The sequence below is a fragment of the Scyliorhinus canicula genome, chromosome 20, assembly GCF_902713615.1.
Source record: "Scyliorhinus canicula chromosome 20, sScyCan1.1, whole genome shotgun sequence".
Taxonomy (NCBI): Eukaryota; Metazoa; Chordata; class Chondrichthyes; order Carcharhiniformes; family Scyliorhinidae; genus Scyliorhinus; species Scyliorhinus canicula.
The window spans coordinates 17,006,309-17,018,758 of NC_052165.1; the positions used below are offsets into that span (position 1 = coordinate 17,006,309).

Consider the following 12,450-nt stretch of genomic DNA (forward strand, 5'->3'; position numbering starts at 1 on the left):
CTTTTTCAAATAAGTTTTTTTCTCTTTCATCTTTAAATCAGCTACTCTTAAATTTCTTTGGAAGCCTTCTTCCCAGAATATAAAAATCTTTCACGCTACTACTTTTGGATAAAAATAAACATGCTTTACTCGTTTATGATAACCTGGCGGTTGTCAATTTTCCTTTTGAAATACAACAGATGAACTTCAATTCATCCCCCCTCATCTTCTAATGCAAATTTCTATTTTTGCTGCTGACTGGTATCCCATGTTAGCTTTGCTCACCTCCCCTTAACAAGCTTGCTCTCACACCTTCCCCCCTTTAGATGTTTTCAAATGTTTCTATGATTCTATTCTATGATTGATTCTAACCTTGCATGAATCGCGCCACGCAGCCACGACACAGGGACGTAATTCTCTGCAGTGCGGAAAATTGGCGTCATCGGCGTGGTCAGCCCGGCGTCGGTCGGGGTATGCGGCGACTCTCCGGCATGGGCCGGCGCCTCGATTCTCCGGTCCAGATGGGCCGAGCGGCCGTCATACAAAAAGCCAAATCCCACCGGCGCCGTTCTAACATCCTCTCAGCCGGCGGGACCTCAGCGTGGAAGGGTCCGGGGGTGGCCTGTGGGTGGGGAGGGGGGTCCGACCCTGGGTGGGGGCCTCTGCAGTGGCCTGGCCTGCGATCGGGGCCCACAATTGGTGGGCCGGCCCGTCTGCCTCCCCGGCCTCCTTTCCTCCCCGTCAGTTCCTGTAGCCCTGCGCCATTTGGCGTCGGTGCCGGTGCGGGGAAGATGGCCATTGCGATTGCGCTAGTTGGCGCCGGCCCAACTGTGCATGCGCGGACCCAGCGACGCCGGATTCAGGCTGGGATCGGCAATGAAGCGGCGTAGGCCGCTCCAGCGCCGTGCTAGCCCCCTGTGGGCCGCAGAATGGGGTCCCAGAACGGGCGCTGCGCCGGAGTAAAACACTTCCGTTTTTACTCCGGCGTCGGCACTTAGCCGCCCGATGGGAGAATCCCGCCCACTATTGGGTGATCATGGCTCGGCACAACATTGAGGGCCGAAGGGCCTGTTCTGTGCTGTACTGTTCTATGTTCTATTCACGACTCTCTACGCTGCTCTTGCTCATGCATTGCTTGTTTGGCCCTTGTTCCACACTGTAACCAATCACTGTTAGCTGATGTACCATTTGTCAATGTACTCTGTCGATTATTCTTTTGTCTGCTATGTACGTACTGTGTACTTTCCCTTGGCCATAGAAAAATACTTTTCACTGTACTTCAGTACATGTGAAACAAATGTCAATCAATCAATCAACCACTTCTCAATCTATGAATCACTTTTGAATTGCATCCATTGCTGTTATGAGGTGACAGGTAATTTGCACATAGCAAGGGGGGACATCGCTAAAATGAATAAATAGATCACAACAAATGCACTTTTACAAACGATCGGCTTTGATTTTGGCCTGCTTATTAGAAGGGAACCCATTTCCCAAGTGATTCTGAGTAACACATTCTTTATTTTCCTTTCTAGCTGTTCAAAGCTCGGGTATTATTCTCAAAACTGTGGAAGTGACTTTGCACAAAGAGGGCAACACCTTTGGCTTTGTAATTAGAGGTAAGAATGCTATACACTTAATAGATTTTGCAATTCATACTGCAGCATTTAATTGATGTTTCAGTCAGTGGCAGTAGGCACTTACTTCCATAATGTAAGCTATTTTTTTTCTTACCAATCCAAATGGGCATTCTATTCTTGATGCAAAATATAGAATGCAAATCGATGGATTTGCATTTACATAGCAACCTTCACCTCAGAAGATCATAGAATTTACAGTGCAGAAGGAGGCCATTCTGCACCGGCCCTTGGAAAGAGCACCCCACTTAAGCCCAGGCTTCCACCCTATCCCCGTAACCCAGTAACCCGACCTAACCTTTTGGACACTGAGGGACAATTTAGCATGGCCAATCCACCTAACCTGCACATTCTGTGGACTGTGGGAGGAAACCGGAGGACCCGGAGGAAGCCCACGCAGACACGGGGAGAAAGTGCAAATTCCACACAGACAGTCACCCGAGGCTGGAATTGAACCCGGGACCCTGGAGCTGAGAGGCAGCAGTGCCACCCTTGGCTCTTGGCAGTCACTGAAGTACTTTTGAAGCGTAGTCACTATTGTAGTTTGTGAAATGTAGCAGTGAGCTGGCGCAAAAGAAGCTCTCCCAAACAGGCAATGTGATAATGACTAAATAATCTGCTTTTGTGATGTTGGGTGAGGGACAAATATTGACCAGGCCACTCGGGATAACTCCCCTGTTCTTCTTAGAAATAGAAGGCAGAGTGATCGCCTTGTGCAGAAATCCCTCAGTACTGCACTGGGAACGTCAACCTAGATTTCTGTGCTGAAGTCCCAGGGTGGGACATGAACCATTAGTCTTTTCAACCAGAGCCACAGCTGACACTTTATGCGCACTGTGTTTCACTCGGTTTTAAAAGGATACATGGCTCAAATATTCCTTTTATTTATAGATTGCACATTCTAAAGTTCCCTGCCTCAAAAATAAATTGAATCGCTTGCCCTCTTCCCAGCGCTGCTTGCTGTGAAGGAAGTATATTGTGTCTAACATGATGTTTCCCACTGGTTGCTGTGAAAATGGGGAGTCTAAATTTTACTTTCAACTACTTTTTTGCGATAGGAATTGCTATTGCACCAGATTTCCTACAGTATTTGGCATGATTTGTGACGTCTGCACCCTCCCCGGTGATGAATGAGGCTGTTGCCTTGACAACAAGTTTTTTTTTTTAAAAAGCCAGTATTTTGAGATCTGGCACCAAGAAAACCAGATGGGACTGACACAATCAATTTGATTTTAAGAGAATAACATAGTCTGATGGGGCTGGGGGTGATGGGATTGGGGCAAAAGTCAGAGTATGTTTCTCGAAAATAAGTCTACTCTTGTTAGCTATATCTGCAATTGCTTCCGACAGACCTAAAATATCGTTGTCATCTATTTTTTTCCCCATCTCATTGAGTCTTATACATGGCAGCATAATTCTTACAGATCCGTTTGGCCCATTTTAGTACAGTGCGATTGCATGAAGTGTAGAAGGAAAATTGCCTGTTACCACACAGAGGTTATTCCCGTAAGACATTAGCAATATCGTCATAATTCAGGAGCAATCATTGGATGAAGGTCAGAAATGAGAACCCTGGCTGTGTTTCCTCTCCCAAGCCTGGAATAGTGAGGTCAATTATGATGCCTGCAATTGGAGCTTCGAGTGAGATTCATTATCTCAATACAGGCAAGGAAATGAACTGGGGACCGTGGCCACGCAGGGCTCCGCCTACACACAGTAGATTTACTAATGAACCTTGAGGGGAGCTCTCACCATGTTTATGGAACCAAATTATGCCTACGGTGAGCAGCTAAAGCTTGTCTAATACTTAGCAGCCTACTCCTCTGTAACAAGTTCACGGAGGCAGAAGTTCCTTCACCAGAATCCCTTTTATTTACAAAGCCAACGGCAGTACAACCATATGCATTCAGCTCTCCGTCTACACTGGGAGTGCAGAGGATCTGACCCTCCTTGTTATATACAGAGAAGAGGTTCCCTGAGTGGCCCATAATCAGGGAACTCGTATTCCAATTGGCCAATCTCAAAGGCCTGGTCTAAGTCATTACATCCTCCTACGTGTACAGCAAAGCCGATGGATGCCAGCGTATTTTTTTCAAGTAATTTTGAAGCAATGTCTGTGCTTTTTCCTCCAGTAGCTAGCAAAGGAAAGATTTCAGCATTATTTCATTTAGCAAAGAGTCTTTGCTGTCTGAGGAGCCTAGCAAAATGTATCAGGTCTGTTTAAGCATAGTAAAACAGCCTTTCTCCTTCCAATATCTTAACAGACGCATGCATTAGTGTCTTGATGCTACTTGTGCCATGCTCATTGATCTATGATATGTCATCCTCTAGGCAGAAAACCGGCATATTGGTTTCTGCTGGTCCAAGCATTGTGAGTTAATTAGATGGTGAGAAAATCCGAACTGGAGCGGCTGTTTTTCCCTCTCCAGTGTCACTTCCAAAGGCATTGACTGCTTTCTGCGGTACAGTTTTCCAGCTCCGAATAATTCTTCAGTAACTTGCACAAGTGGGCATTCTTCATCTGTGAATCCAAAGTCTGCGTGCCAGGAGGTTATTAAATCTTGGGAGGCTAATTATAGGCTATTTTAATTTTGGCTTTGCCCGACGCGCACACACACACACACCTCTTTCCAACAGGAGTCAGAGATAATAACAATCAGAAGTGGGGCTGTAATAATTTTCCCTCCTCCTGAAATGGTGAGGATTAATAGTTGACTCCCTTACCATCACCCTTCACTAGGATCCGCTCACTCTGTAGAGTCTGGAATATTAACCTTAAAGCAGTCTGGATCAATCCCATGTTTGGCTGTGCTTTTATTGATTGATTATTATCTTATATATTTATTGTTCTCAGGAGGAACTCATGAAGACCGAAATAGATCTCGCCCGATTGTAATAACCTATGTTAGAGCTGGGGGACCAGCTGACAGGTACAGTTATATAAGTGGTCACAGTTACCGTACCTCTAAATCAGGTACAGTCTTTACGTAGCCCGTAAGCCAACTGCAAGCCTTGTGGGCCACGACTGCTGCCTTTGATCAAGTCCAACATTTTTCATTCCACCTGCTGTTTCACTGCTGCCACTCATCGTCCTAGTCATATTGCTACTGCTAAACCTGCCTCCCAATCCCCCTCCTGCTGCTCCCTACTCTGCTGCTGCTCCTGTTTGCGCTTCTTTTCCCAAGGTGAGGAGTGCAGGATGCAATGCAAAGAGAGTACATCAGACTTTCATTAATTAGCCCCATTACATTACTGACCGCAGTCTGTAGCCACTGGAAAAGAGATGCCACACATGAGTTGATGAGTCAGTTCAAACACTTGTAATGTCTTCATCACAAGTTTATTGAATCAGATGCTTGCAGACAGCGGTTCTAGAAATGAGAGAAGCTAAGTATGCTGTTTTAGTTGCGAACTGATGGGTTGAAGGAAAAAGTAAGGAGGAAATTTAGAAGGTATACGTCATGTAATCCTTTGAACAATATAAGTTGCAACCGAGGTATTTTGTCATTTCATTTTGTTTTGTCTAGTACCCCGTACTAACCAACTGCTCTGCCATGAGGACTGGTCAGAAACCTAACTTATAAATCTGAATGTTTGAGCTCCATGTAACAGCCATGTCTGTATTTTCCATCTGGGATAATAGACGGGGCCGAACGGGCAGCTCCAGTTCATTCTTTGAGTGAACGGTAGTTCCCTGATGGGGTCTTGCAACATTTGATCCATTGCAAGTTTGCAGAAAGCTAGTGTGTGGAAACAAATGTTGATCTGGATTGGATTGGATTTGTTTATTGTCATGTGTACCGAGGTACAGTGAAAAGTATTTTTCTGCAAGCAGCTCAACAGATCATTAGAAAAGGGAATTAAACAAAATTCAAGAAAATACATGAGAATACATAATAGGGCAACACAAGATATACAATGTAACTACATAGGCATTGACATCGGTTGAAGCATACAGGGTGTAGTGTTAATGAGGTCAGTCACTAAGAGGGTCATTTAGGAGTCTGGTGACAGTGGGGAAGAAGCTGTTTTTGAGTCTGTTCGTGCGTGTTCTCAGACTTCTGAATCTCCTGCCCGATGGAAGAAGTTGGAAAAGTGAGTAAGCCGGGTGGGAGGGATCTTTGATTATGCTGCCCGCTTTCCCCCGGCAGCGGGAGGTGTAGATGGAATCGATGGATGGGAGGCAGGTTCGTGTGATGGACTGTTCGGGCAAAGTCGTGATAAGTGTGGTATGTCCAATGCTGGACCGTCGCTGTGTTCATGATTTAATGCTGTTGAATTTTTGTTTGTCTTGTTTATCTGGTGTATCTATATTTACCTAATTCTAGGTTGGTCTGTGCGAATATCCCCCGAAGCACGTTACTGCTTTGAATTTTGATTTTTGAATGTTAGTGGAATGTAATTTATGTTTTTGGACCGCATGATACAAATCTTGCAATATGCTTTCAGTGAGTTGTTGCTTTCTGCTTGGTGCCGGTTTCCACTGTTGTCCTTCTCCCTTAGTGAATGGGATTATTTGACAATTTATTTGAAGGTGAAAAATTGAAAATGTCAATTAAGTGAGCTATTTTGGTCAAAACCAGTAGCTGATGTGAACTCACAAATGTGCATATCTTTCTACATATGGTATAAATTGAATCCACAAAAATGATTAGACAAGAATGATCTTATTGAAGTCTTCAGATGAGACCATGAAAACTTTAGGGCTATCTTTTGTCACTTTCCAGATTCCCCACTACCAGCTCAAATTGAGACTGCATTTCTGAGCAGCTTCATGTAGATGGACTTGAAGATCCCACTGATTTTATTCCAGTTTCTTGTGGCTATTGGTGGCCAGTGTCCTTAGTGCTATTGATAATGATGCCATCCACTTTGAAAGATTAACAATTTAACATGATCACATTTATCAAATTGTGATCAAAAGCTAATTAACGAGAACTGATCTTGTTGATTTGTCATAAAACTTACCTCATTTTTGCATTGGCATGCAATGGGTCTTCTTGTGAATGACCCACCCAGCCAAAGCAATTTAGTTATGTGGAGTCCTTTTATGAATATCATTCTGAATTCAAAAACTAATCAAAATGTTCAGATTGTGGCGCTGTTATTAGCTTAAAGATTTTGACATGAATTATTTTGTCCTGTAGAGAATGTACAATAAAGGTTGGCGACAGGCTGTTGAGTGTTGATGGAATTCGGTTACATGGGACAACGCATACAGAAGCTATGAGCATTCTCAAACAGTGTGGGCAGGAGGCAACATTAATAATCGAATATGATGTGTCTGTCATGGGTATGTTGAGTTTCTGAAAAGACCTTGAGCTCTTAACCACTTTGCCTTTTCTTTACAAAGAGTCATTTCATCTCCACTGGACCCAACTGTGTTCCAATAGGAACCTGCCAAGTGTAAGAGTATCATCTGCAGGTTCATTCTGAGGTGAACTATTTTTGGTTCCCTCTTCTGAGATTGGAGGTAAATCAATCTGTTCTCTTTTACACACTTTTAAGTTTTGTTCAAATCATTGTCCCAGATGAGAGTATAATACTTTGAACACATTTCCAAAAGCATTTGCATTGTATGACAACTATCATTCTCTATCTGACAATTACACCGCTAAGTTACCAAACTAAATTTGAACTAGTTTGGTTATCCTTCATATATTCCACAACATTAGCCTTCCCATTTACCTGGTAAACCTGACCAATTTTATGACAGCAATGTTTGAAATAGATTAAGGCTTATTTGTTCCTTTCTTCTTTCTCTCTTGCACAAGTTTTGATTTCATGGTTTTGTTTACTACATTCTTTTTTGAGAATTTATCAGAACTCTCTATGATTGTTCTGTAATTTGTTTCTGACTTAAAAATATCATTGAAAGTCTGGCTTCTAGTAAGTATATTCATGACCAGTTGCTGTGGGTTAACACAAGAGCATCTCACTGCGTGACTTTGCTTTTTTCTTTGTCAGATTCAGTAGCGAATGCTTCTGGCCCACTGATGGTGGAGGTGGCCAAGACCCCTGGTTCAAGCTTGGGCATTGCTTTAACTACCTCACTGTACTGTAACAAGCAAGTCATAGTCATAGACAAAATAAAGGCTGCCAGCATTGCAGATAGGTATGTACATGAGCTTAATTGATACTGTTATTAATCACTTCATTATTTGATGCAATCCTAGATAGGACGTGTAATGATATAATGTAACATGAATATTTTCATTATAAATCCAAGAGCTTGCTATAGTTCAGGTATGTCCTTTAGCCAAGGCCTTATCCCCTGTTAGTCTGAAATTAGGTTTCAAAGGTCTCTATTATTTCATCTCTAGAAGCAAATCTTGGCTGGTGGGACAGTATTGCAAATTATATTGGTTGGGAAAGGCTAGTCATATTACAGGCTTATATGATACCTGTGCTTGTTTGTGTCCGTCCTACCAAAAGTGTAGGCTATATGCAAGACTATAATTTAATTATCAGTCAACCTTCCATGATGCTGCATATGGGGTTGAGACCAAGTGTCATCTTTAATGTGAAGCAAGATTAGAGAATAGAGGATTATTGGACAAAGAATTGCAGGTGTAATTTTTAAAATTACATATAAATATACAATATAAAACAGTAACTTCATTGCAGTGTTAATGTAAGCCAACTCGTGGGCGGCAAGTCACGCAGTGGTTAGCACTGGGACTGCGGCGCTGAGGACCCGGGTTCAAATCCTTGCCCTGGGTCACTGGCTGTGTGGGGTTTGCAAATTCGCCCCATGTCTGTGTGGGTTTCACCCCCACAACCCAAAGATGTGCAGGTTAGGTGGATCAGCCATGCTAAATTGCCCCTTAATTCGGGAAAAAAATAATTGGTTACTCTAAAAAAAAAATTTAAATGTAAGCTTACGGTTAGGCAGATTGACCATGATAAATTGCCCTTCGTGACCAAAAAGGTTAGGAGGGGTTATTGGGCTACGGGGATAGGGTGGAAGTGAGTGCATAAGTGCAGACTCGATGGGCCGAAAGGCCTCCTTCTGCACTCTATGTTCGATTTGTGACAATAAAGATTATTATTATATTATATTATTCAGTCGGGCAGCACGGTGGCGCAGTGGATAGCATTGCTGCCTCATGGTGCCGAGGTCCCAGGTTCGATCCCGTCTCTGGGTCACTGTCCGTGTGGAGTTTGCACATTCTTCCCGTGTTTGCGTGGGTTTCACCCCCAGAACCCAAAGGTGTGCAGGGTAGGTGGATTGGCCATGTTAAATTGCCCCTTATTTGGAAAGAAATGAATTGGGTACTCTAAATTTATTTGAAAGAAAATGATATTATTCAGTCTCATTTTAAAGTCCTGCATTCTGTTCTTATTTTTATACAATTATTTATATTAAAGTAGTTAAATTTGCAAGGAGTAAAAAATTAATTTAAATTTTAAAAAGTATATCCTTGTCCTCTGCAGTCTGAGTTCAGGATCTGCAAAACGGATCTGTTGACTGCTGCCACTGGTAGGAGGTTGTAATTACAGTCTGCCAAGTATACAGAGGCAGGTTTTCCCTTGTCCACGTAGTGCTTAGGAATGGAAGAAGTGGACACAAGAAAGAGCAATTTGATAGACAGCAAGTGAGTGAGATTTTTAATAAGATGTGGTTATATTTTTATTTTATATTCAAATACTTAGCTGGAACAGTGTGAAACTGGTTTCAATCAAAATACATCAAGCTTTGGTGACTGGAATAGCCTGCACGGGGGTAGACGGGGTGATAATGATTATCTCCCTCGTGGTCCTTGTGGAGTACGAGCTCCCCTGCTAGGGCCGGATCTCTATTAACCTCAGTGTGAAAGGTCAGTCAGTAAGGCACCAACCAGAAAGGAACCCGGTTGGGATCTACCAGGCTGTGTATATACTGTGCCGTAAATAAAAACGTTGTTTCTTTATATTACTCAGTGTGGACTCCCCATGTACTTATTAAAGTGGCCCTTTCTGATATCTCTTCCTTTCTCTCAGCATTTAAAAAAATATTTCAACCTCTTGGGATGTTTGACATCCAAAGTGCATTGCAAGGTTTAGTTCTGTGTTAAAAATGCTATATGAATGCAAATTCCTGCTGTTGAATTAACCTAACTCCTGACATCTTGCTTTTTTAAAGAAAATTGCTTGAAGAGGTTTTGGAACTATACCCAAGTATTGATAAGTAATTCATGCTTTTGCAGATTATGAATTGTAGGCACCTCCTGTTGGAGTAATGGAAACATCATGATTAGGTTGATTGATCAAAGGCATTAAGGTGATATAAACCCTCTGCATGAGCTAATAAAGATGTTCACTAGGCATATACACGAGAGGTTGATGTGATCATGTTTAGTCCACGCGCATTCAGCGCTTTTCATAATTTTCGGTTGCTTGTGTGTCCCCCGTTGGGGTGTTTCGCTGACATAAATTGTCCGTCTTCCTGAGTTATCCTCAGTGTCATTCACATTTGGCCATCAGCAGTGGATCTATATAATATAAAACTTGTCTGAAAGATTCTTTCCGAATAATTGACAAACTAGCATCATAAAACAAATTTAACTCCCCAAAGAATTACTTCAATATCTGCAATCATTCGCTAGGCTAGGATTTTGTGCACACTGTAGGAAGCTATTTGCCTTTATTACAGGGAAAATTTTAGCAATATACTGCCTGAAATGTAAATATATTTCAGTCTGATTTGCAAATTATGCAAAATATGCTTGGAATATCTCTTTACATGGATTCTGTTTGGAAAGTCTGTGGTGTTAATTTGTCGATGTTGCGCTTTTGCAAATAGCATAGAGGTTTAATTTACTGCTTTATTATTTTTTGAGAACCAGAATCCCAGGCCGTATCTAATAATAATCTAACGGGCTGCCTGTTACAGCAATTTTGCTGTGATTTTCTTTCCAATGAACTTCCAGTTGTAGTCATAGTGCTGGGGGAATTGCTCCTCCTACAGGAATGAGGGACAGGGGAAATGGAGGAAAGGTATCGTAGATTTTAGATTGTGCACCTTCTGAATTCAAAATTGCTTATTTTACTGTTGTTCTTGGTACATCACAAATGGTTAGTGACTGATGGGCAGAATCCCTGTCCAATTTTGACTTAAGTGATGAAGTTACATTTTCATTTGAAAATTTGTCACTTTCTTTGTGACTGACGAATTAGTGCAGCATATTTGGTTCTTTTTCTTGCGGTATGAGGTTATCCCTGTAATCTAAAATGTTTGTTTATGCACAGATGTGGAGCATTGCATGTCGGAGATCACATCCTTTCAATCGATGGCACCAGTATGGAGTATTGCACGTTAGCCGAGGCAACTCAACTTTTAGCCAGTACCTCCGAACATGTCAAACTAGAGCTGCTTCCTTACCATCAAACGCGACTTGCTTTGAAGGGAACAGAACACGGTAGGTGTCGGGACTCTCTGCCTAATAGGAATGAGGGGTATAAGTTGACAGCTAAAAAAATATATGTAATAACAATTGAGAATTGAAATGCAGCATTCCAGCCCACATGTCCTTCCTGTCTGATTTAAGATGACTGTGGGATAGCTGCACTGTCTGGTTATTCTAATCCAATGCCCATTAATGTGCCATTTAGTTTACAGCATTGGCACAGATCGCAGCTCTGATGTCCGTGGGAGTGCTGAAAGTTAAATTAGAATTACTGGTGCCTCCATAAGCACCAATAACCTTTTAAAGAGGTGAGCTTCATCAGCCCCTCTCAAAATAATCCAACCCATGCAACAGGAAGGGTCACTTATTTTAGTTAGGGGAGTGGAGCGAGCCACCTGCACAGACCAATTCCAGGCATTTTTGTCAAACCTTCTTGAGTCTTTGGAAAAGATTTGCAAGCAAAAATGATCTTCCAAGCTGTAACAAGATAGGATGAAGGTAGCTACATCTAAATGATGGATGTGTTTCCCCCAACCTCCACCTCTTTGTCTCCCTACAAACCATAATGGTTAACTCTATGATCCTGCGGAGTTATTGATCACATCCCCTTTATCACATCTTGTCACTCATTGCAGCACAAAATCAAAAATGGCCCAATGCAGTGCCATGCATGAAATGTCCCAATGCAGGAAGTGGTCCAATGCCGTGCCATGCACAAAATGGCCCAATGCAGTGCATGCAGAAAATGACACTATGCAGTGCCATGCAGGTAATGGCCCATGCAAGAAATGGCCCAAAGCAGTGCCATGCAGGAACGTGCACTGGATGCCACTAAAAAAATTATATGATATATATTTCAAAAATTCTCTACATTTTTATGTATTTTTAAATTCCTCCTCCTTCCAGTTTCGTTTTTACTAGGTTTACTTTTGGATACTGAACACAGTTCCGTTAGCTCATTAGTAACTTTTTAAACATAGGAATATTCATTTTTCTTTACTGATGCTGGGCACCTGGATTTTCCTTGTCTGTTCAGACTTTTTCCAATTAACAAGGAATTCCCAGCAGCCCGATATGGAACTGCAGCCCATGGCAATAAAGCACCGTGCTCTGTGCAAAATTCTATGTGCAGAATTTCCCTCTTCTCCTCCATGGTGATTTGGAATGCAATGGGAAGATTCCAGAACATTGGGATCCAAGAGGGTCTGGGGTCTGCCTCGAGACGAAACGGTTCTGTGCAATATTAGCCCTGGCCTAGCACTGAACAGACGTGAAGTACTGTTATAACAGGGGATGAGAATTAACAGCGGTGTACACCGATTAATGTTTCGCATTTCCCTAAAGAACTATGCCCAGTCTTAACAAAAAGAAAAGTGTTATTGATGACAGTTTGAAACCGATTTGATCAGCAGTTTAATTGCAGAAAAAGCAGATAATCTCTTTTA

General features: G+C 42.2%; 1 protein-coding gene across 5 annotated transcripts in view; it reads left to right on the forward strand.

Moving 5' to 3' along the window:
* Positions 1 to 12,450, forward strand: part of grip1 (glutamate receptor interacting protein 1) — a 480,409-nt gene that overhangs the window by 386,609 nt on the left and 81,350 nt on the right. For all 5 annotated transcript variants that reach the window (XM_038780539.1, XM_038780540.1, XM_038780538.1 and 2 more), the window contains 5 exons: positions 1,515 to 1,598; positions 4,471 to 4,546; positions 6,764 to 6,909; positions 7,584 to 7,731; positions 10,848 to 11,017. In XM_038780539.1, coding sequence (XP_038636467.1) covers positions 1,515 to 1,598; positions 4,471 to 4,546; positions 6,764 to 6,909; positions 7,584 to 7,731; positions 10,848 to 11,017 — 624 coding nt within the window. The remainder of the gene's footprint in view (positions 1 to 1,514; positions 1,599 to 4,470; positions 4,547 to 6,763; positions 6,910 to 7,583; positions 7,732 to 10,847; positions 11,018 to 12,450) is intronic.